Source organism: Salvelinus namaycush, chromosome 20 (genome assembly GCF_016432855.1).
Source record: "Salvelinus namaycush isolate Seneca chromosome 20, SaNama_1.0, whole genome shotgun sequence".
In the NCBI taxonomy this organism is placed as follows: domain Eukaryota; kingdom Metazoa; phylum Chordata; class Actinopteri; order Salmoniformes; family Salmonidae; genus Salvelinus; species Salvelinus namaycush.
The window spans coordinates 34,684,846-34,705,788 of NC_052326.1; the positions used below are offsets into that span (position 1 = coordinate 34,684,846).

The 20,943-nt window shown below is 42.3% G+C and overlaps 2 protein-coding genes across 6 annotated transcripts in view; one reads left to right on the plus strand and one right to left on the minus strand.

Annotated features, from left to right (window-relative positions):
- The window catches only part of LOC120065283 (cyclic AMP-dependent transcription factor ATF-1-like), a 40,187-nt gene extending 32,493 nt beyond the window's left edge, over positions 1–7,694 (plus strand). For 3 of the 5 annotated variants that reach the window (XM_039016151.1, XM_039016153.1, XM_039016150.1), the window contains 5 exons: positions 1,108–1,205; positions 1,600–1,739; positions 5,809–5,988; positions 6,182–6,326; positions 6,755–7,694. In XM_039016151.1, the coding sequence (XP_038872079.1) occupies positions 1,108–1,205; positions 1,600–1,739; positions 5,809–5,988; positions 6,182–6,326; positions 6,755–6,899 (708 nt within the window). In that variant the 3' untranslated portion in view covers positions 6,900–7,694. The remainder of the gene's footprint in view (positions 1–1,107; positions 1,206–1,599; positions 1,740–5,808; positions 5,989–6,181; positions 6,327–6,754) is intronic. The other 2 variants (XM_039016149.1, XM_039016152.1) reach the window with 1 other exon arrangement.
- Positions 7,695–14,906: 7,212 nt separating this feature from the next.
- LOC120064779 (methyltransferase-like protein 7A) lies at positions 14,907–16,224 on the minus strand. Its single transcript, XM_039015383.1, has 2 exons — positions 15,715–16,224; positions 14,907–15,143 (listed from the first exon to the last, which is right to left on the minus strand). The coding sequence occupies exons 1-2, from the start codon at positions 16,222–16,224 to the stop codon at positions 14,907–14,909; spliced, it is 747 nt and encodes a 248-aa protein (XP_038871311.1).
- Between the last annotated feature and the right edge of the window lie 4,719 nt (positions 16,225–20,943).

Genomic DNA, 20,943 nt, shown 5'->3' on the forward strand with positions numbered 1-20,943 from the left:
TCTTGTAAAGTATATTCAAATCTAGATGTGCAGTACTTGAACAAGGATGGCTTCAAAAATGTACAGATTTACATTATGTAAATCCTGTAATATGATTCTGGCCCGCGATGGCAAAATTATATTCTAATGTGGCCCTCCATGGAAAATAATTGCCCAGGTCTGAGGTTGTTTTATTTTATTAAAAAATATATATATATTTCACCTTTTATTTAACCAGGTAGGCCAAATGAGAACAAGTTCTCATTTACAACTGCGACCTGGCCAAGATAAAGCAAAGCAGTGCGATTTTAAAAACAACAACACCGAGTTACTCATAAACAAACGTACAGTCAATAACACAATAGAAACATCTATGTACAGTGTGTGCAAATGTAGAAGAGTAGGGAGGTAAGGCAAATAAGTAGGCCATAGAGGCGGAATAATTACAATTTAGTATTAACACTGGAGTGATAGATGTGCAGATGATGATGTGCAAGTAGAGATACTGGGGTGCAAAAGAACAAGAGGATAAGTAACAATATGGGGATGAGGTAGTTGGGCGTGCTATTTACATTTTGGCTGTGTACAGGTACAGTGATCGGTAAGCTGCTCTGACAGCTGATGCTGAAAGTTAGAGGGAGATATAAGACTCAGTGATTTTTGCAATTTGTTCCAGTCATTGGCAGCAGAGAACTGGAAGGAAAGGTAAGAGCAGCTCCTCAACAACCAGGAACTAGGCCTGGGCCCATGTTCACAAACATCTCAGAGTAGGAATGCTAATCAAGCATCAGTTTTGGCTTTGAGATCATAATGAATAAGACTACATGGATAGGGGGAACCTGATCCTAGATCAGCACCATCTCTGAGATGCCTAATGAATACTAACCCTGCACTACAGTGCCTTTGGACAACAGTGAGGTGTCCCCTGTTCTTCTAGCATAACTTAAATCTGTTAGCCTTTATCCTACTGTATTACTATGGTAAATGTGTGATTGGTAAATGTGTGATTGATGTGAGGGTATCTCTATCTTGTACACCCTAGAACCCCCACATTCTGATCTAAGGTATTAAGTAAACATTGTAGATGAGTAACCCATCATGTCCTGGTACCTCTTCTCTCCTCCACAGGGCCAGGGCTCAGACAGTGACGAGTCCCAGGACTCCTCAGACAGTGGAGCCTCCGCCCAGAAGACCAGAGAGATACTGGCCAGACGGCCCTCCTACAGGTAGCTGCCACCGCACTGTTGTGTCCAAAACACCATCTGAAGTTGCCCATTTGTAATAGTGAAAAGAAGTGTGTGCAGACTGCAAAGGTCACTGCTGGACTGGGATGTTAAATGGTGTCCATAATGATGTGCAAAAACAGTCAATCTCAATTTAGAAGTAGTGAACTGAAATCCAACAATGATACTACATTGATGTTACCTTTTGGATGTTTACTAGTGAGCCACCTATTCTCCATAAAATGTTCCAATCTCATTCTTTTGATTCTGTAGCATAGAGTGTTTTTTGTTAATTACCACCACCTGCCAAAACAACAAACATATAATAGAATTACCAATCTTTATGGTAATATTTTAATGGATGAGTAATCTCCTGCTTCTTCCCGGTGGTCTGTAGAAAGATCCTCAATGAGCTGTCTGCTGAGGAGGTGGCATCACGGAACGAGGGAGAGGATGATGACCCTGCTTCCTCTGGCATGACCACAGTGACAGTGCCCAACACCCAGACAATCTACCAGACCAGCAGCGGCCAGTACAGTAAGGGTTGCCCTACTACATAGCACTAAAACACCGTCCTACCAATGCACCACTGTCATCATAAATAGATTATACATTTGGATATTGTTAGAATTAGAGAGCATAGAGAGAGCATCTCCAAATGGCTCCCGAGGTGTGTTCATTATGTGTGTTCCCAAGGCAACAGCAAGGCCACATACAGTCGACACACATTGAGTAGGCTTTTTATGTCGATGGATGAAATCCTCTGTTTAATGACAAATGTAACTAAATGTCATGTAAAATGTAATCTACATGTATTTTATTTAACTAGGGAAGTCAATTAAGAACAATTTCTTATTTACAATGACGGCCTAAAGTAATTATCATGAGAGGGCCATAAAAAATAACTAGTAATGCTGCATACTCCTAGAAAGGTTAAAATCTCACCATTCTGATAAAACATAGTTATAAATTGCTGAGGCGTAGTCACTTTTGGACACAAGCTCAAGTACACAGTACAAATATCATAAACCTTTGAAATATTTTGATTTCCTATTCAACAAAACTGTAAGGCTTGATTACTTATATGCTCTCTAAATATAGAATAATCAAATTATTAAACGACTAAGATGTCACCCTCTGTATTACTGTAAAATACATATTTGTATGTTTAGGGTTAGAGAAAATTTGCATATTTTAGCTTGGCTTCCTAAACTCACCTTTCATCTAATGTTCAAAAGTTTGGGGTCACTTAGAAATGTCCTTGTTTTTGAAAGAAAAGCACATTTTGTCCATTAAAATTACATTGTAGACATTGTTAATGTTGTAAATGACTATTGTAGCTGGAAACGGCAGATTTTTTGATGGAATATCTATATAGGCGTACAGAGGCCTATTATCAGCAACCATCACTCCTGTGATCCAATGGCACATTATGTTAGCTAATCCAAGTTTATCATTTTAAAAGGCTAATTGATCATTAGAAAACCCTTTTGCAGTTATGTTAGCACAGTTGAAAACTGTTGTGCTGATTAAAGAAGCAATAAAACTGGCCTTCTTTAGACTAGCTGAGTATCTGGAGCATCAGCATTTGTGGGTTCGATTACAGGCTCAAAATGACCAGAAACAAAGAACTTTCTTCTGAAACTCGTCAGTCTATTCTTGTTTTGAGAAATGAAGGCTATTCCATGTGCGAAATAGCCAAGAAACTGAAGATCTCGTACAACGCTGTGTACTACTCCCTTCACAGAACAGTGTAAACTGGCTCTAACCAGAATAGAAAGAGTGGGAGGCCCTGGTGCACAACTGAGCAAGAGGACAAGTACATTAGTATGTCTAGTTTGAGAAACAGACGCCTCACAAGTCCTCAACTGGCAGCTTCATTAAATAGTACCAGCAAAACACCAGTCTCAACGTCAACAGTGACGAGGCGACTCCGGGATGCTGGCCTTCTAGGCAGTGTTCCTCTGTCCAGTGTCTGTGTTATTTTGCCCATCTTAATCTTTTATTTTTATTGGCCAGTCTTAGATATGGCTTTCTCTTTGCAACTCTGCCTAGAAGGCCAGCATCCCGGAGTCGCCTCGTCACTTGATGTCTACACTGTACAATGTCTACATTGTATTTCTGATCAATTTGATGTTATTTTAATGGGCAAAAAATGTTAAGACATTTCTAAGTGACCCCAGACTTTTGAACGGTAGTGTATATTTTTTATTGAACCTTTATTTAACTAGGCAAGTCAGTTAAGAACAAATTCTTATTCACAATGACGGCCTACCCCGGCCAGACCCGGACGACGCTGGGCCAATTAGGCGCCGCCCTATGGGACTCTCAATCAAATCAATTTTATTTATAAAGCCTTACATCAGCTGATATCTCAAAGTGCTGTACAGAAACCCAGCCTAAAACCCCAAACAGCAAGCAATGCAGGTGTAGAAGCACGGTGGCTAGGAAAAACTCCCTAGAAAGGCCAGAACCTAGGAAGAAACCTAGAGAGGAACCAGGCTATCAGGGGTGGCCAGTCCTCTTCTGGCTGTGCCGGGTGGAGATTATAACAGAACATGGCCAAGATGTTCAATTGTTCATAGATGACCAGCAGGGTTAAAATAATAAGCACAGTGGTTGTTGAGGGTGCAACAGGTCAGCACCTCAGGAGTAAATGTCAGTTGGCTTTTCATAGCCGATCATTCAGAGTATCTCTACCGCTCCTGCTGTTTCTAGAGAGTTGAAAACAGAAGGTCTGGGACAGGTAGCACGTCCAGTGAACAGGTCAGGGTTCCATAGCCGCAGGCAGAACAGTTGAAACTGGAACAGCAGCACGGTCAGGTGTACTGGGGACAGCAAGGAGTCATCAGGCCAGGTAGTCCTGAGGCAGGGTCCTAGGGCTCAGGTCCTCTGAGAGAGAGGAAGAGAGAGAGAGAGCATACTTAAATTCACACAAGGCACTGGATAAGACAGGAGAAATACTCCAGATATAACAGACTGCCCCTAGCCCCCCGACACAAACTACTGCAGCATAAATACTAGAGGCTGAGACAGGAGGGGTCGGGAGACACTGTGGCCCCATTCGACGATACCCCCGGACAGGGCCAAACAGGCAGGATGTAACCCCACCCACTTTGCCAAAGCACAGCCCCCACACCACTAGAGGGATATCTTCAACCACCAACTTACCATGCTGAGACAAGGCCGAGTATAGCCCACAAAGATCTCCGCCACGGCACAACCCAAGGGGGCGGGCGCCAACCCAGACAGGAAGATCACGTCAGTGACTCAACCCACTCAAGTGACGCACCCCTCCTAGGGAAGGCATGGAAGAGCACCAGTAAGCCAGTGACTCAGCCCCTGTAATAGGGTTAGAGGCAGAGAATCCCAGTGGAGAGAGGGGAACCGGCCAGGAAGAGACAGCAAGGGCGGTCCGTTACTCCAGTGCCTTTCGGTTCACCTTCACACTCCTGGGCCAGACTACACTCAATCATAGGATCTACTGAAGAGATGAGTCTTCAATAAAGACTTAAAGGTTGAGACCGAGTCTGCGTCTCTCACATGGGTAGGCAGACCATTCCATAAAAATGGAGCTCTATAGGAGAAAGCCCTGCCTCCAGCTGTTTGCTTAGAAATTCTAGGGACAGTTAGGAGGCCTGCGTCTTGTGACCGTAGTGTACGTGTAGGTATGTACGGCAGGACCAAATCGGAAAGATAGGTAGGAGCAAGCCCATGTAATGCTTTGTAGGTCAGCAGTAAAACCTTGAAATCAGCCCTTGCCTTAACAGGAAGCCAGTGTAGGGAGGCTAGCACTGGAGTAATATGATCAAATGTTTTGGTTCTAGTCAGGATTCTAGCAGCCGTGTTTAGCACCTTCTGAAGTTTATTTAGTGCTTTATCCGGGTAGCCGGAAAGTAGAGCATTGCAGTAGTCTAACCTAGAAGTGACAAAAGCATGGATACATTTTTCTGCATCATTTTTGGACAGAAAGTTTCTAATTTTTGCAATGTTACATAGATGGAAAAAAGCTGTCCTTGAAACAGTCTTGATATGTTTGTCAAAAGAGAGATCAGGGTCCAGAGTAACGCCGAGGTCCTTCACAGTTTTATTTGAGACGACTGTACAACCATCAAGATTAATTGTCAGATTCAACAGAAGATCTCTTTGTTTCTGTGACGAAACCACCCTCCCCTGCTGCACAACAATGTAAGGATTGCAGGCATGTGCTTTGTTTGTGGCTGTGATGTAGGGTTCAGCCAGGACTTGGAGAGTCACCACAGCTTAAATTGGTGTCAGACTTCACGACCTAGTCACACAGGCGGCAGAGAAACGCCTGTGTCCGTGAGATCCAGGGCTACCGCTCAATGCAAGCCATTTCGATCTGCGGTTTCCATGTAACTTCTGTGCAGCATGAGTAGGGAGCTAATACACTTGAATAATGCAACACAGCATGTAGAAATGTTGAACTTTGCTAACAATGTCCATACAGGCTAAAACACTTTACAATGCAACTGGTATCGATTTTCCATATCGGTACCCATCACTAGTAGTTACTATTGACCCTAACTTCCTGTGTGTTTCTGTAGTTACCATCGGCCCTAATTTCCTGTTTGTTTGTCTGTAGTTACCATCGCCCCTAACGGCACCATTCAACTGGCCAACCCGGGGTCAGAGAGCCTTCAGGGCTTACAGACTCTCACCATGACCAACTCAGGCCAACAGCAGGGCACCACCATCCTACATTATGCCCAGACGCCCGACGGACAGCAGCTACTCGTGCCCAGCAACCAGGTGGTCGTACAGAGTGAGTATGGCTTCATGACTCACGGTAAGCTTTGAGACAATACCATAAGGAGAATGACCCAGTAGTTTTCTCGTTGTCACTGAAGCCTCCCTGAAGGTGTGTAAATATGCTTGCAGACCCCATTGTAATGTGTTGAGATTTATAAAGAGGAGATGCCCTCATCTATTGTTTTGATTGGCCTCATCCCCCTCAGGTGCAGGAGGAGAGATGCAGACGTACCAGATCCGCACGGCGCCCACAGCGCAACAGACTGTGGTCATGACTTCCCCTGTAGGAATGTCTGAGCAGAAGACTGGCGACCGCACCATGAAGAGAGAGATCCGACTCGCTAAGAACAGGTGTGTGTGGGCATAAGGATGTGGTATGATGGGTCTGTGTGTGTACGAGGATGTATTGTGGCAGTGCACAGTTGGTTCCTTTGTGTGTGTGTGTGAACGTTAAAATGTAAAAGGATTTAGGTTGTTTTTCTACTTGTTATGTACTATAGCTTTGTAAGACTATAAATGGCCAACCACCCAGCTTTGGAGTAGTTAGGTCTATTTCCCTGCTTTTGAGAGGAGCTGGCTACTGTACCTGGAGACTTCCAGCAATTGCACTAAGCTAACAATTTGCTGACTTCAATTATGTACAAACGGCACGCAGAGACATAAAAAGGGTATCCATGAGCTCATGTGACTCTGGGTAACTAGAACGACGACCTAAACCTAAAACAGTATCCCTTTAAATGTAATCCTCTAAAGCAGTTTTCTGTGTTTCTTCCGGGCAGGGAAGCGGCCCGTGAGTGTCGCAGGAAGAAGAAGGAATACGTCAAGTGTCTGGAGAACCGTGTGGCCATGCTGGAGAACCAGAACAAGACTCTCATTGAGGAACTCAAGACGTTAAAGGACCTGTACCGTGTCAAAACAGGATAACCAGGAGGACAAGAAGAGAAGCCGGCCAGCAAGCAGGACTTTTACCGTCAGCGAGCGGCTCTGTTCTGCCACATGGACAACGCGGGGTTAACCGGGAACACCTTTAATTTCAGACCTGAAGTAATCCTCCTCAGTTTGTGTTTTATACTGTTTGTTTTAACAAACGCGTCGTGAGCGGTGGCCATGGCAAGTGTTCCATATAAAAGACAATGAAAGGGTGTGAAAGAGGTCTGTTTTTAATCAGAACTCTTTTTATTGAGCTAACAGATTGGATAACTAATGCTTAAATGTTTATTTGTGTATATTTTGTGAGCACATGGAAGGTGTGAATTGTGAGCATAATCATTGACAATCAATTTCCAATTGTGTCCCCCTTTGCCAGAATCTGCTCCTTTATTTTCCTAATTTTTGTTTAAAAAAAAGTGTAACTGGGGGCTCAATCTGCTGTTTTTAACATCAAACAATTATCAGCTGAATTTTTATTGTATGATGACCTCCATGACTTCACGGTTTGATTCATGTGTCTTATGTGAACCAGCTATTTTCACCCCACCCCCCTTTCTTTCCCCCATGAGGAAATGTTATAAGTCTCATTCCTTACCCTTGTAAGGGGTATTCTTTAAGATTGTCTTAGTAACAGCCAATTCAGCCTTACACAATCTATCAGGGAGAACACACAATGTCAGGGTAATATTTATTTTTATATTTCTGGAGACAGTGGGGGGGTGAGCAAATAAAATAAAAAAAGGGAAAGCAATGTCACTCATTCTGTAAATGGAAATAAATATTTTTCCAAATGTTTTCCAAATGTTCTTTTGGATCACTCTTATGGGCTTGTTTCCTGGACACTGAGCTTAGTCCTGGGTGGGGTGTATTCATTACGTCTTGCAACGGAAACCGTTTACCATTTAAGAACCAAACGGAAGCGAACGAAACTGGGAGGGACCTACCTGAATTTGTTCAATAGAAACACTTGTTTTTGTTGCGAAGTGTTTTCCGTTTGGAGTAAACGGTTTCTTTTGCAACAGACTGTTTTAAAAACAATCAGTATAATTAATACATTACTCAAGAGTTGCAAAATGTTCTGTTTTGCAATGATAACAAGTGTTTCTATTGGACAAATTCAGGTAGGTCCCTCCACTATTGGTTCCAAGTGAATACACCCCTGGACTAAAAAGGTATGTTCAATTGAAAGTGCATTTTATTGCAAAACCAGTCATAAAGGGATATTTTAGCCAAAAACTTAGTTTCTGAGAAATTAGTCCAGTCGCTCCATTTAGTGAAGAGTGTTTGAGGTTATGGGTATACTACGACCTCTAGTGGTCTAGCTAGGTTTACCGAATAAAAGTGGGCAGATATGTAACCTTAATTTAACTAGTCAAGTCAGTTAAGAACAAATTCTTATTTACAATGACGGCCTACCTTGTTCAGGGGCAGAATGACAGATTTTTACCTTGTCAGCTCAACGCTCTAACCAGTAGGCTACCTGCCGCCCCAGATAGAGTGCAGGTAGGTTAGTCTACATGATGAGATTATGGATAAGAGCAAAAATATTTGTATTCGTCAAAAAGCAGTCGAGCATCACGTCACCAAAATAAGACCCTCGATATTAGAAAGGCACATCAAGATCACTGCACTTTCACCACCCTGCATGGTTTCCCGAGTCATAGTGGGAGGACCATACGCCATATCATTGTGTGACTCCAAGTTTACTTTGATATGATGGTTGTATCAATATTTCTGCATAAAGGCATTTCCACCACAATTCATTTTACTGACAAAAAGATCCTACCATGTGTAACGAAACAAATTCTCTGTTTGCATTTATATAATTATACCGACGCTTCCTGCTTCCATCACAGCTGTCATGATTTTTTTTTAAATATGGTATGCCTTTACTCGCATAAAAACTGCAGATGGAAACGTGGCACAGTTCTGTGACTAGTCATACCTATAAAATAAAAATATGACAGCTGAAACAGGAAGTTTCGGTACAATTTTATAAATGCTGACAGATCATTTGTTTGTTTGACATGGTGGGATCTTTTTGTGTCGGTAAAATTATGCAAGAAACCTACAGTGTTGAATAAAAATGTAGTGTTTGAAGTGTTTCCATTACCCATTTAGGCAAATTGTGCTTTAATACATTTTAATAAATTGGTGGCAGCTTGTATGCCTTCCCACCTACAGTGCCTTCAGAAAGTATGCATACCCCTTGACTTGTCCCACATTTTGTTGTGTTACAGCCTGAATGGATTAAATATATTTTTTTCCCGTCGCCCATCTACACACAATACTCCATAATGACAAAGTGAAAAAATAAATTGTGCTAATTTATTGAAAATGAAATACAGAAATATCTCATTTACATAAGTATTCACACCCCTGAGTCAATACTTTGTAGAAGCACCTTTGGCAGTGATTACAGCTTTGAGTCTTTCTGGGTATGTCTCCAAGAGCTTTCCACACCTGGATTGTGCAACATTTGCCCATTTATTAAATTTTTGTCTTGTCAAATTGGTTGTTGATCATTGCTAGACAACAATCCCCCCCCCCCCCCCCCCCCCAATTAAAAAATAAATAAATAATAATATTTAGATGCATAGCCACTACACATCACTAAACAATACATGAATTGCACTATAATGGTGACAAATGGTGCCCACAAACTGTTAGGGCCTACATAAAGCTGTAGCAACAGCAGAGCTTTCTTTTCAGCACCATGGAGTGAACCCTTACAGCCACTACACCTGGCTACCAGTGGAGCCTTGTCTGGCAGCGAAACAGTTAATTCAGCCTCATTTACTACCTTTAAAAAAAAACATAGCTGATGAGGCTTACTTGCTTCAATGTGGTTTCTACTGACAATTGAGATGTACAAACTATGGCATTAGGGAACGATGAGCGGATAAGAGGTAATCTGTCATTTTGATTAAGTAAATGAGCGAGATAAAACAGACGTAGTCAATATAACTATTTGTTCAGCACTTTTGAAATGTACAGTGACAGAATTCAGAACATGGGCCGTTCTTACAGTATTCTCCCTGTACACTAAGTCAGAACCGTAGGATAAATAAAGGGGGCATATATGCAGACAATGAAAGCTCTTACAATATTTGACGATGACATCTCTAAAACAGGCTATAGGAAACATGTGCACCACCAAGTCAGAATAGTAGGCTAAGTTATGAGGGGGAAAGGGACCAAATTATTAGGGTGAGGCACATGGGCTACTAACAGCTTACTACACAACATACACTTAGTATAACTTTCTTAGCTACAGTATACATATCTCCCTGGCATATTACATCATTTATGCTGTAGCATACAAGACATTTTTGGACTCACCTTGTTGTGCTGTGCTCACTTGAACAGGAAGGTGGCACAGTGGTCCTTCTTGTGAGCAAATTTTGTCATCAAACTTTGTCATAAAAGTCTGTCGTTCTCTGAATTTATGGTGCTATCAAGACAACTGAGAACTTGGGGAAAAAAACAAGGTTGAATCATGACGTCAGGGATCTTCAGGTCGGAGCTCTAGAAAGAGGCCAGAGTTCCCCACTTGGAATTCCGAGTTGAATGACCGTTCAAAACTTATTTTCCCAGTCGGATAAAAAAAAAAATCATAGTTCCCAGCTGTCTTGAACTCACTGAAGTCTAACATTTCCTAGTTCCCAATTGTTTTGAACGCGGCAGAAGTCATGCTGGATTGACAGCATGGCCAATATATTCAACCTTTTCTGGCCAATGGTGTTGCATGTGAATGTTTATCCTTTTAAGACCCTTAAACCACACACCCTCTCCACGAATAGAAGGCTTGTGATTGCTTTGCAACGCTTGCAGTTAGCCACTGATTCCTTACAAACCACTCGTTGAATTTACGATTTCCAGCTTGTTGTGTAATGTTTATGTCCAATGGCCGATGAGCACGGATACGTTTTATCTATCATTGAAAAGGATTTGCCAGTAGATAGTCGACTTGATTCATGATGATGACTGCTTGTCTAGCTAAGATTTGGAAAAAGAGACCATGTTTGTATGCGGCTTTATAAACTAAATTATATTTATTTTTTTGACATTGTTTACAAACTGATATGTGTCATATATATTAATGCCAAAATAACATCCAAAACAGGCAACAACAAAAACATTTATTTTTTTTGATAAACAGGTGGGTCTGAATGACGGGTCACCACTGGGTCTTGCCATAGAATTAAGTCGATTTAAGTCGAAACCAACTTGGCGACTCAAGAACATTCACTGTCTTCTTGGTAAGCAACTCCAATGTAGATGTGGCCTTTTGTTTTAGGTTATTGTCCTGCTGACAGGTGAATTCATCTCCCAGTGTCTGGTGGAAAGCAGACTGAACCAGGTTTCCCTTTAGGATTTTGCCTGTGCTTAGCTCCATTCAGTACATTTTTTATCCTGAAAAACTCCCCAGTCGTTAACAATTACAAGCATACCCATGACATGATGCAGCCACCACTATGCTTGACAAAAATGGAGAGTGGTACTCAGTAATGTGTTGTAATGGATTTGGCCCTAACATAACACTTTGTATTGAGGACAAAAAGTGAATTGCTTTGCCACATTTTTGCAGTATTACTTTAGTGCGTTGTTGCAAACAGGATGCATGTTTTGGAATATTTTTATTCTGTACAGGCTTCCTTCTTGTCACTGTAAATTAGGTTAGTATTGTGTAGTAACTACAATGTAGTTGACCCATCCTCAGTGTTCTCTTGTAACTGTTGGCCTCATGGTGAAATCCCTGAGCCATTTCCTTCCTCTCCAGCAACTGAGTTAGGAAGGACGCCTGTATTTTTGTAGTGACTGGGTGTGTTGATACACCACCCAAAGTGTAATTAATAACTTACCATGCTCAGAGGGATATTCAGTGTCTGCTTTAAAATTGTTACCCATCTACCAATAGTTGCACTTCTTTGCAAGGCATTGGAAAACCTCTCTGGTCTTTGTGGTTGAATCTGTGTTTGATATTCACTGCTCGACTGAGGGACCTTACAGATAATTATATGTGTGGGGTACAGAGATGAGATAGTCATTAAAAAATCATGTTAAACACTATTATTGCACACAGTGAGTCCATGCAACTTATGTGACTTGTTAACCACATTTTTACTCCTGAACTTATTTAGGCCCCTTTGCCAAAAGGGGTTGAAAACTTATTGACTCAAGACATTTCAGCATTTCCTTTTTATGAATTTGTAAACATTTTGAAAAACATAATTCTACTTTGACATTATGGGGTATTGTGTGTAGGCTAGTGAGAGAAAACATCTCAATTTAATCCATTTTAAATGAATTCTGTAACGCAACACAACGTGGAAAAGTCAAGGGGTGTGAATACTTTCTGAAGGCAAAGTTTCATGTCTCAGGTAGCCCGCGAAAGACAGCATGGATAGAATGCAATAATTGACACATTTTTCATATTCAACATATCACCACGGTCCGCACCATCGTAACTTACACTCCTGTAGATCTGAAATAATTGGATGGTGAAACTTACCAGCCAACCAGAAAAGGAAGGCGAAGCAATTCAGGCATTCTTGTATCTGTTGTTTCCATTACACATGTCGCAATGATTTTTTTGCGACATTGATTTTGTCGAATTAACCTTTCAGTGGTACCCATCCCGGATCCGGGAGCATCCTCATCAAAAAAGCTGACTAGCATAGCCTAGCCTGACGGGACAGGGATATCATATAATATAATTTTCATGAAATCACAAGTCCAATACAGCAAATGAAAGATAAACAGCTTGTGAATCCAGCCATCATTTCCGATTTTTAAAATGTTTTACAGCGAAAACACAATATGTATTTCTATTAGCTAACCACAATAGCAAAAGACTCAACCGCATATTTTCACCATGTTTCTACCGCATAGGTAGCTTTCACAAAACCGACAAAATAGAGATAAAATTAGTCACTAACCAAGAAACAACTTCATCAGATGACAGTCTTATAACATGTTATACAATACATTTATGTTTTGTTCGAAAATGTGCATATTTGAGGTATAAATCATAGTTTTACATTGCAGCTACCATCAAAAATATCACCAAAGCAGCCAGAATAATTACAGAGAGCAACGTGAAATACCTAAATACTCATCATAAAACATTTATGAAAAATACATGGTGTACAGCAAATGAAAGATAAACATCTTGTGAATCCAGCCAATATTTCCGTTTTTTTAAGTGTTTTACAGCGAAAACACAATATAGAATTATATTAGCTTACCACAATAGCCAAACACACAAACGCATTTATTCACCGCAAAAGGTAGCTTTCGCAAAAACCAGCAAAAGATATCAAATTAATCACTAACCTTGAACAAATTCATCAGATGACAGTCTTATAACATCATGTTATACAATACAATTATGTTTTGTTCGAAAATGTGCATATTTAGAGCTACAAATCCTGATTATACATTGTGAATACGTAGCATCGATTCACCAGAATCTCCGGAGATATTTTGGACACTCACCTAATCTGACCAAAGAACTCATCATAAACTTTACATAAAAATACTTGTTGTATGGCAAATGAAAGATACACTGGTTCTTAATGCAACCGCTGTGTTCGATTTTTTAAAATAACTTTACCATAACATACAGCTTGCGTTATTGCGAGACAGCGCTCACCAAAACGGCGGAGAATAGGACTCAACATTTTACACAGAAATACGAAATAACATCATAAATGTTTTCTTACTTTTGTTGAGCTTCCATCAGAATGTTGTACAAGGAGTCCTTGGTCCAGAATAAATCGTTGTTTGGTTTTAGAATGTCCAATTCTTCTGTCGAATTAGCAACCTTGGCTAGCCATGTGGCGCGAACATGCCCATCAACTCTTGGCGCAAAGAACGGAACATTCCAAAAGTCCCAATAAACGTTGAATAAACTGATAAAACTCGGTTGAAAAAACCTACTTTATGATGTTATTATCACATGTATCAAATAAAATCAGAGCCGGAGATATTCGCCGTGTATACGTAACGCTTTTCAGAAGCCAATGTCGAGCTCCGCGGCGCGCCTTGGTAGACTAAGAAAATTCCTGACCTGCCACTCCAAAAGCTCTTGTTCGGCCTCAGATCAAGCTAGACACCCCATTCCACCTTCCACTGCCTGTTGACATCTAGTGGAAGGCGTATGAAGTGCATGCATATCGATAAATATAAGGCAATTGAATAGGCAGGCCCTGAAACAGAGCCTCATTTTCAGATTTTTCACTTCCTGCATGGAAGTTTGCTGCAAAATGAGTTCCGTTTTACTCACAGACATAATTCAAACAGTTTTTGAAACTTCTGAGTGTTTTCTATCCAATAGTAATAATAATATGCATATTGTATGATCTAGAAAAGAGTACGAGGCCGTTTCATTTGGGCACGATTTTTTCCAAAGTGAAAACAGCGCCCCCCTATTGACAAGAATTAACATGGGTCAATGGAAACCTGCGAAGTGAATGGCTGTATTGGTGGAAATGCTATTATCGACAGAGGCCTCACATGGGAGTGAAGAGCTGTACATAAACAAAGAGTAGAATGGAGCACTATCTTCTACTGGCTATAGAAGACAAGACCTTCCAACAGAGGAGACTGCTAAAAACACTATAAAAAACACAATCAACAGCTAATCTCCACTGGGGACCTCAAGCCACCAAGGTCGAAGGAATTATGATTCACTCTTCAGTGTTGTGACGGCCATGTCCATACAACTGCACCCAAAGAAACAGAAACTGACTGCTTGCATGGGCTGAGTAGAGAGTAGTAGTATACAGTTATAGCTACTCTGTTGTTACTGCAACATAGTCAATTTCATTCATTCCTAAACTGAATGGCAAATAAGTTGTGAATAGCAGGAAGTGACTTTAATTCACAGTTGCTTAATAATATTGCCCAAATCTTTTTAGAAAAGTTATTTATTGGTCAAAGTATAAAATATGTAGATAAACTCAACTGTTTGACTTTAACAGTTGAATGAAACGTTCACTTGATGGCATATCCAAGGATGTGCGGTTTGATCATGAAAGTGACCCGCGGAGCCTCAATGTGTCGGAGCTGGATCTCTGAGAACCCAGCAGCCTCCAAATCTCTCCACGTTGCCCTGGTAACCATGCAGCCATCCCCCAGGTAGTACCACATCGGCTGGAACATGTGCTGGAAGAAGTATATCCAAGAGGAGGGTTCTGACTCTACATGCTCCAGAAAGTACAGAGCACCACCCTGTTGGACAACAAATGTGTAGATTCTATTCTCATTCCCCAAAACCATCAAATCAATCAAAAGTAGCTGGGTGTCTGATCTAGGGACTGAAAATGCAATGGGAAACTTGACAAAAATGTACATATCACTATCTATCCCAGTCCCACCCAATCACCAGATATCAAATAGAATGTTTGGTCAAATGTGCTTGGCTTAACCCAAATGTAAGACATAGTGGAAAGGCTACATGTGTAAAAATGTAGATTACATCGATATAATTACATTGCTTAGTTAGGCAAGGTGTTTATACTGTGTCGGGGGGGTTTCACACACCTCTTGTTTACAGACAAGGGATTTGTCACAAGCTTTGTGTCTAAAAATACCTAAGACTTAACATCGCTACAGGCTTAACTTTTAACACGAGGACAACAAGGTGCAAGTTAGAGAACTCTCTCAATTCACTATTGGAGTCTGGAATGTACAGTAGATCTCAGTTATCATTTTACTAAACAATAACTCTTATTAGGCCTATAGGCCAGGCTACGTCTCCCTAGCTTGACACATAACCTACTAGCTCAAATAATTAACTCACTTTTCGGAGTATCCGTCTTGCCTCATCCAGTACCTGTGGCACGTTGTTGACAGAACACAGCACAAGCGTGCAGACAACAACATCCACTGACTCATCTTGCACTGCCATCAGGTCCTCTCCTGAGGCAACCATGAAGCTTTCATAGCTCAGGTGGTTGCTTGCTGTCATACTCATCTGCAGGTACTTCTCAAAGTGAGGGTTGGGGTCTGTGCAAATGACCGTGCAACCGTGTGGGTAGTATTTGAAGTTGGCCCCACTACCACAGCCAATCTCCAGAAGTCGAAGTGTACCGTCCGTGTTGCAGAATTTACACAAGTCTCGGAAAAGGTTCCTCTTGTTTTCGTGCATTTTGTCGTTGTATGAAAAAGTAATATTGTAAGCAAGAAGCGGAAACAAACGCTTGTACATGCCATATAAGCCCAAAAACTCCATTAGTTGGAGAGGTAAGGTTATCGCCAAACAAATTAGCTTGCAGAAGTTCATCAAGAAGTTCCTCATAAGATATGTCATTTTCCCGGTGAAAACTCCCATGTGAATTTAAGCAGCACACTGCAGGCAGGCTAGGTGAGGTAGGATTTAGCCCATAGAAAGGTGATACGGGGATCAGGGAGGGTCAGGAGGAAGGTGCTAATCTGGTAGCTTTTCATCTTGCCTCATGATGGAGTTATTGCATCACAACCTCTTGCACTTTGGTCTTATCATAGCTTTGTAGAGGTTTGAAAACTGCTTTTATTTAGACACTCATTCTATAGCAATCCGTGTAGGTGTGAGTGTATAATGCAAATATTATGAACCTGTTTCACAGGGTGTTGTTTTACAGGTTATGTCAATGAACCATAAGCCCAAAAACTTTTATTAGGTGAAAAATATTGAAAATAGATGCAAAGATGTGAAAAAATTACATTTGCTAAGTACATTTCATATACACTGAACAAAACTATAAAACGCAACATGCAACAGTTTCAAAGATTTTACTGAATTACAGTTCATAAGGAAATGAAAATACACTTAACAAAAATATAAAATGCATTTGTGTTTGCTGTCCATAGCTTATGCCTGTCAATACCATAACCACAATTCCACCATGGGTCACGTTGACATCAGCAAACCGCTCGCCCACACGATGCCATACACAGTCTGCCTGGTAGCTGAAACCAGGATTCATCCGTGAAGAGCACACTTCTCCAGTGTGCCAGTGGCCATTGAAGGTGAGCTTTTACCCACTGCAGTCGGTTACGTCACCAAACTGCAGTCAGGTCAAGACCCCCGGTGAGGATGACGAGCTTCACCAAGATGGTTTCTGACAGATTTCGCAGAAAAATATTTGTTGCGTAAACCCACAGTTTCATCAGCTGTCCGGGTGGCTGGTCTCAGATGATCCTGCAGGTGAAAAAGCCAGATGTGGAGGTCCTGGACTGGTGTGGTTACACACGGTCTGCGGGTTTGAGGCCAGTTGGCCATACTGCCAAATTCCCTAAAACAATGTTGGAGGTGGCTTATGGTAGAGAAATTAACAAATTATCTGGCAACAACTCTGGTGGACATTCCTTCAGTCAGCATGCATATTGCACACTCCCTCAAAACTTGAGACATCTGTGTCATTGTGTTGTGACACAAAACTGCACATTTTAGATTGGCCTTTTATTGTCCCCAGCAGAAGGTGCACCTGTGTAATGATCATGCTGCTTAATCCATTTCTTGACATGCCACACCTGTCAGGTGGATGGATTATCTCAGCAAATGAGGAATGCTCACTTTATTCCAGCTCATGAAACATCGAACACACTTTACATCTTACGTTTATATTTCTGTTCAGTATATGTATGCCATTGCTATTTTCTAAGCCAGTTTAATTACATTTTATGCACAAGTAAGTAACTAAAGCAATGCCCAAGAAATGCACACTGAATACATAGGCGTTGACAAAAATGTTCAAACAATTGCTGGGACAGGCCATTACTTGACAGCATGGCCCATAATATGTGGTTTGATCATGAAGTTGAGTGGTGCCTCAGTTTGAGCTCAGAGAACCCAGTAGCCTCCAGATCTTTCCATGTCGCCCTGACTACCTCACATCCATCCCGAAAGTAGTACCAAATCGGCTGGAGGACATACAGTTGAAGTCGGAAGTTTACATACACCTTAGCCAAATACATTTAAACTCAGTTTTTCACAATTCCTGACATTTAATTCGAGCAAAAATTCCCTGTTTTAGGTCAGTTAAGATCCCCACTTTATTTTAAGAATGTGAAATGTCAGAAAAATAGCAGAAAGAATGATTAATTTCAGCTTTTATTTCTTTCATCACATTCCCAGTGGGTCAGAAGTTTACATACACTCAATTAGTATTTGGTAGCATTGCCTTTAAATTGTTTAACTTGGGTCAAATGTTTCGGGTAGCCTTCCACAAGTTTCCCACAATAAGTAAGGTGGGAAGGTAATAAGGTGAATTTTGGCCCATTCCTCCTGACAGAGCTGGTGTAACTGAGTCAGGTTTGTTAGGCCTCCTTGCTCGCACACACTTTTTCAGTTCTGCCCACAAATGTTCTATAGGGTTGAGGTCAGGGCTTTGTGATGGCCACTCCAATACCTTGACTTTGTTGTACTTAAGCCATTTTGCCACAACTTTGGAAGTATGCTTGGGATCATTGTCCATTTGGAAGACCCATTTGCAACCAAGGTTTAACTTCCTGACTGATGTCTTGAGATGTTGCTTCAATATATCCACATAATTTTCCCTTCCTCATGATACCATATATTTTGTGAAGTGCACCAGTCCCTCCTGCAGCAAAGCACCCCCACAACATGATGCTGCCACCCCCGTGCTTCACGGTTGGGATGGTGTTCTTTGGTTTGCAAGCCTCCCCCTTTTTCCTCCAAACATAACGATGGTCATTATGGCCAAACAGTTCTATTTTTGTTTCATCAGACCAGAGGACATTTCTCCAAAAAGTACGATCTTTGTCCCCATGTGCAGTTGCAAAACATAGTCTGGCTTTTTATGGCAGTTTTGGAGCAGTGGCTTCTTCCTTGCTGAGTGGCCTTCCAGGTTAAGTCGATATAAAACTCGTGTTACTGTTGTACTTTTACTTTTGTACCTGTTTCCTCCAGCATCTTCACAAGGTCCTTTGCTTTTGTTCTGGGATTGATTTGCACTTTTCGAACCAAAGTACATTCATCTCTAGGAGACAGTACGCGTCTCCTTCCTGAGCGGTATGATGGCTGCGTGGTCCCATGGTGTTTATACTTGCATACTATTGTTTGTACAGATGAACGTGGTACCTTCAGGCGTTTGGAAATTGCTCCCAAGGATGAATCAGACTTGTGAGGTCTACAGTTATTTTTCTGAAGTCTTGGCTGATTTCTTTTGATTTTCCCATGATGTCAAGCAAAGAGGCACAGAGTTTGAAGGTAGGCCTTGAAATGCATCCACAGGTACACCTCCAATTGACTCAAATTATGTCAATTAACCTAGCAGAAGCTTCTAAAGCCATGACATCATTTTCTGGAATTTCCCAAGCTGTTTATTAAAGGCACAGTCAACTTAGTGTATGTAAACTTTTGACCCACTGGAATTGTGAAACTGTTACGTTCGTCGTCGGAATGAGATCAAGGTGCAGCGTGGTAGGCGTACATTTTCCTTTAATTTAAATGTTCCACCAAAAAAACAATAGGTGGTTGGATCATGGATCATCACTACAGGCTCCAGGCCATGGATCATCACTGGATGCTTCGTGCCATGGATCATCACTACAGGCTCCGGGCCATGGATCATCACTGGAGGCTTCGTGCCATGGATTATCACTGGAGGCTCCGGGTCATGGATCATCACTGGAGGCTTCGTGCCATGGATCATCACTACAGGCTCCGGGCCATGGATCATCACTGGATGCTTCGTGCCATGGATCATCACTAGAGGCTTCGTGCCATGGATCATCACTACAGGCTCCGGGCCATGGATCATCACTGGAGGCTTGTGCCATGGATTATCACTGGAGGCTTCGTACCATGGATCATCACTACAGGCTCCGGGCCATGGATCATCACTGGAGGCTTTGTGCCATGGATTATCACTGGAGGCTTCGTCCCATGGATCATCACTACAGGCTCCGGGCCATGGATCATCACTGGAGGCTTCGAGCCATGGATCATCCCGAGAGGCTGTGTACGTGGAGCCGGAACAGGTCTCACCGGACTGAGAAGACGTACTGGAGGCCTGGTGCGTGGAGCTGCCACAGGGCTTACCAGGCTGGGGAGACATACTGGAGGCCTGGTACATGGAACCGGAAGAGGTCTCATCGGACTGAGGAGACGTACTGGAAGCCTGGTGCGTGGAGCTACCACAGGGCTTACCAGGCTGGGGAGACATACTGGAGGCCTGGTACGTGGAACCGGAACAGGTCTCACCGGACTGGGGAGATGCACTGGAAGCCTGGTGCGTGGAACAGGCACCGGATACACTGGGCCGTGGAGGCGCACTGGAGGTCTCGAGCGTAGAGCTGGCACAACCCGTCCTGGCTGGATGCCCACTTCCGCCCGGCAAATGCGGGGCGCTGGCACAGAGCGCACCGGCCTGTGAATGCTCACTGGAGACACCGTGCGCATCACCGCATAACACGGTGCCTGACCAGTCACACGCTTCCCACGGTAAGCACGGGGAGTTGGCTCAGGTCTAAACCCTGACACCGCCAATCTCCTCGTGTGCCCCCCCACAAAAAAGGAGCTAAATAAATAAATAAATAAATACAGTAGGGAAAGAGGTAGTTGTTTGGGCTAAATTATAGATGGGCTATGTACAGGTGCAGTAATCTGTGAGCTGCTCTGACAGCTGGTGCTTAAAGCAAGTGAGGGAGATAAGTGTTTCCAGTTTCAGAGATATTTGTAGTTCGTTCCAGTCATTGGCAGCAGAGAACTGGAAGGAGAGGCGGCCAAATAAATAATTGGTTTTGGGGGTGACCAGAGAGATAAACCTGCTGGAGCGCGTGCTACAGGTGGGTGCTGCTATGGTCACCAGCAAGCTGAGATAAGGGGGGACTTTACCTAGCAGGGTCTTGTAGATGACCTGGAGCCAGTGGGTTGGCGACGAGTTTGAAGCGAGGGCCAGCCAACGAGAGTGTACAGGTCGCAGTGGTGGGTAGTATATGGGGCTTTGGTGACAAAACGGATGGCACTGTGATAGACTGCATCCAATTTATTGAGTAGGGTATTGGAGGCTATTTTGTAAATGAC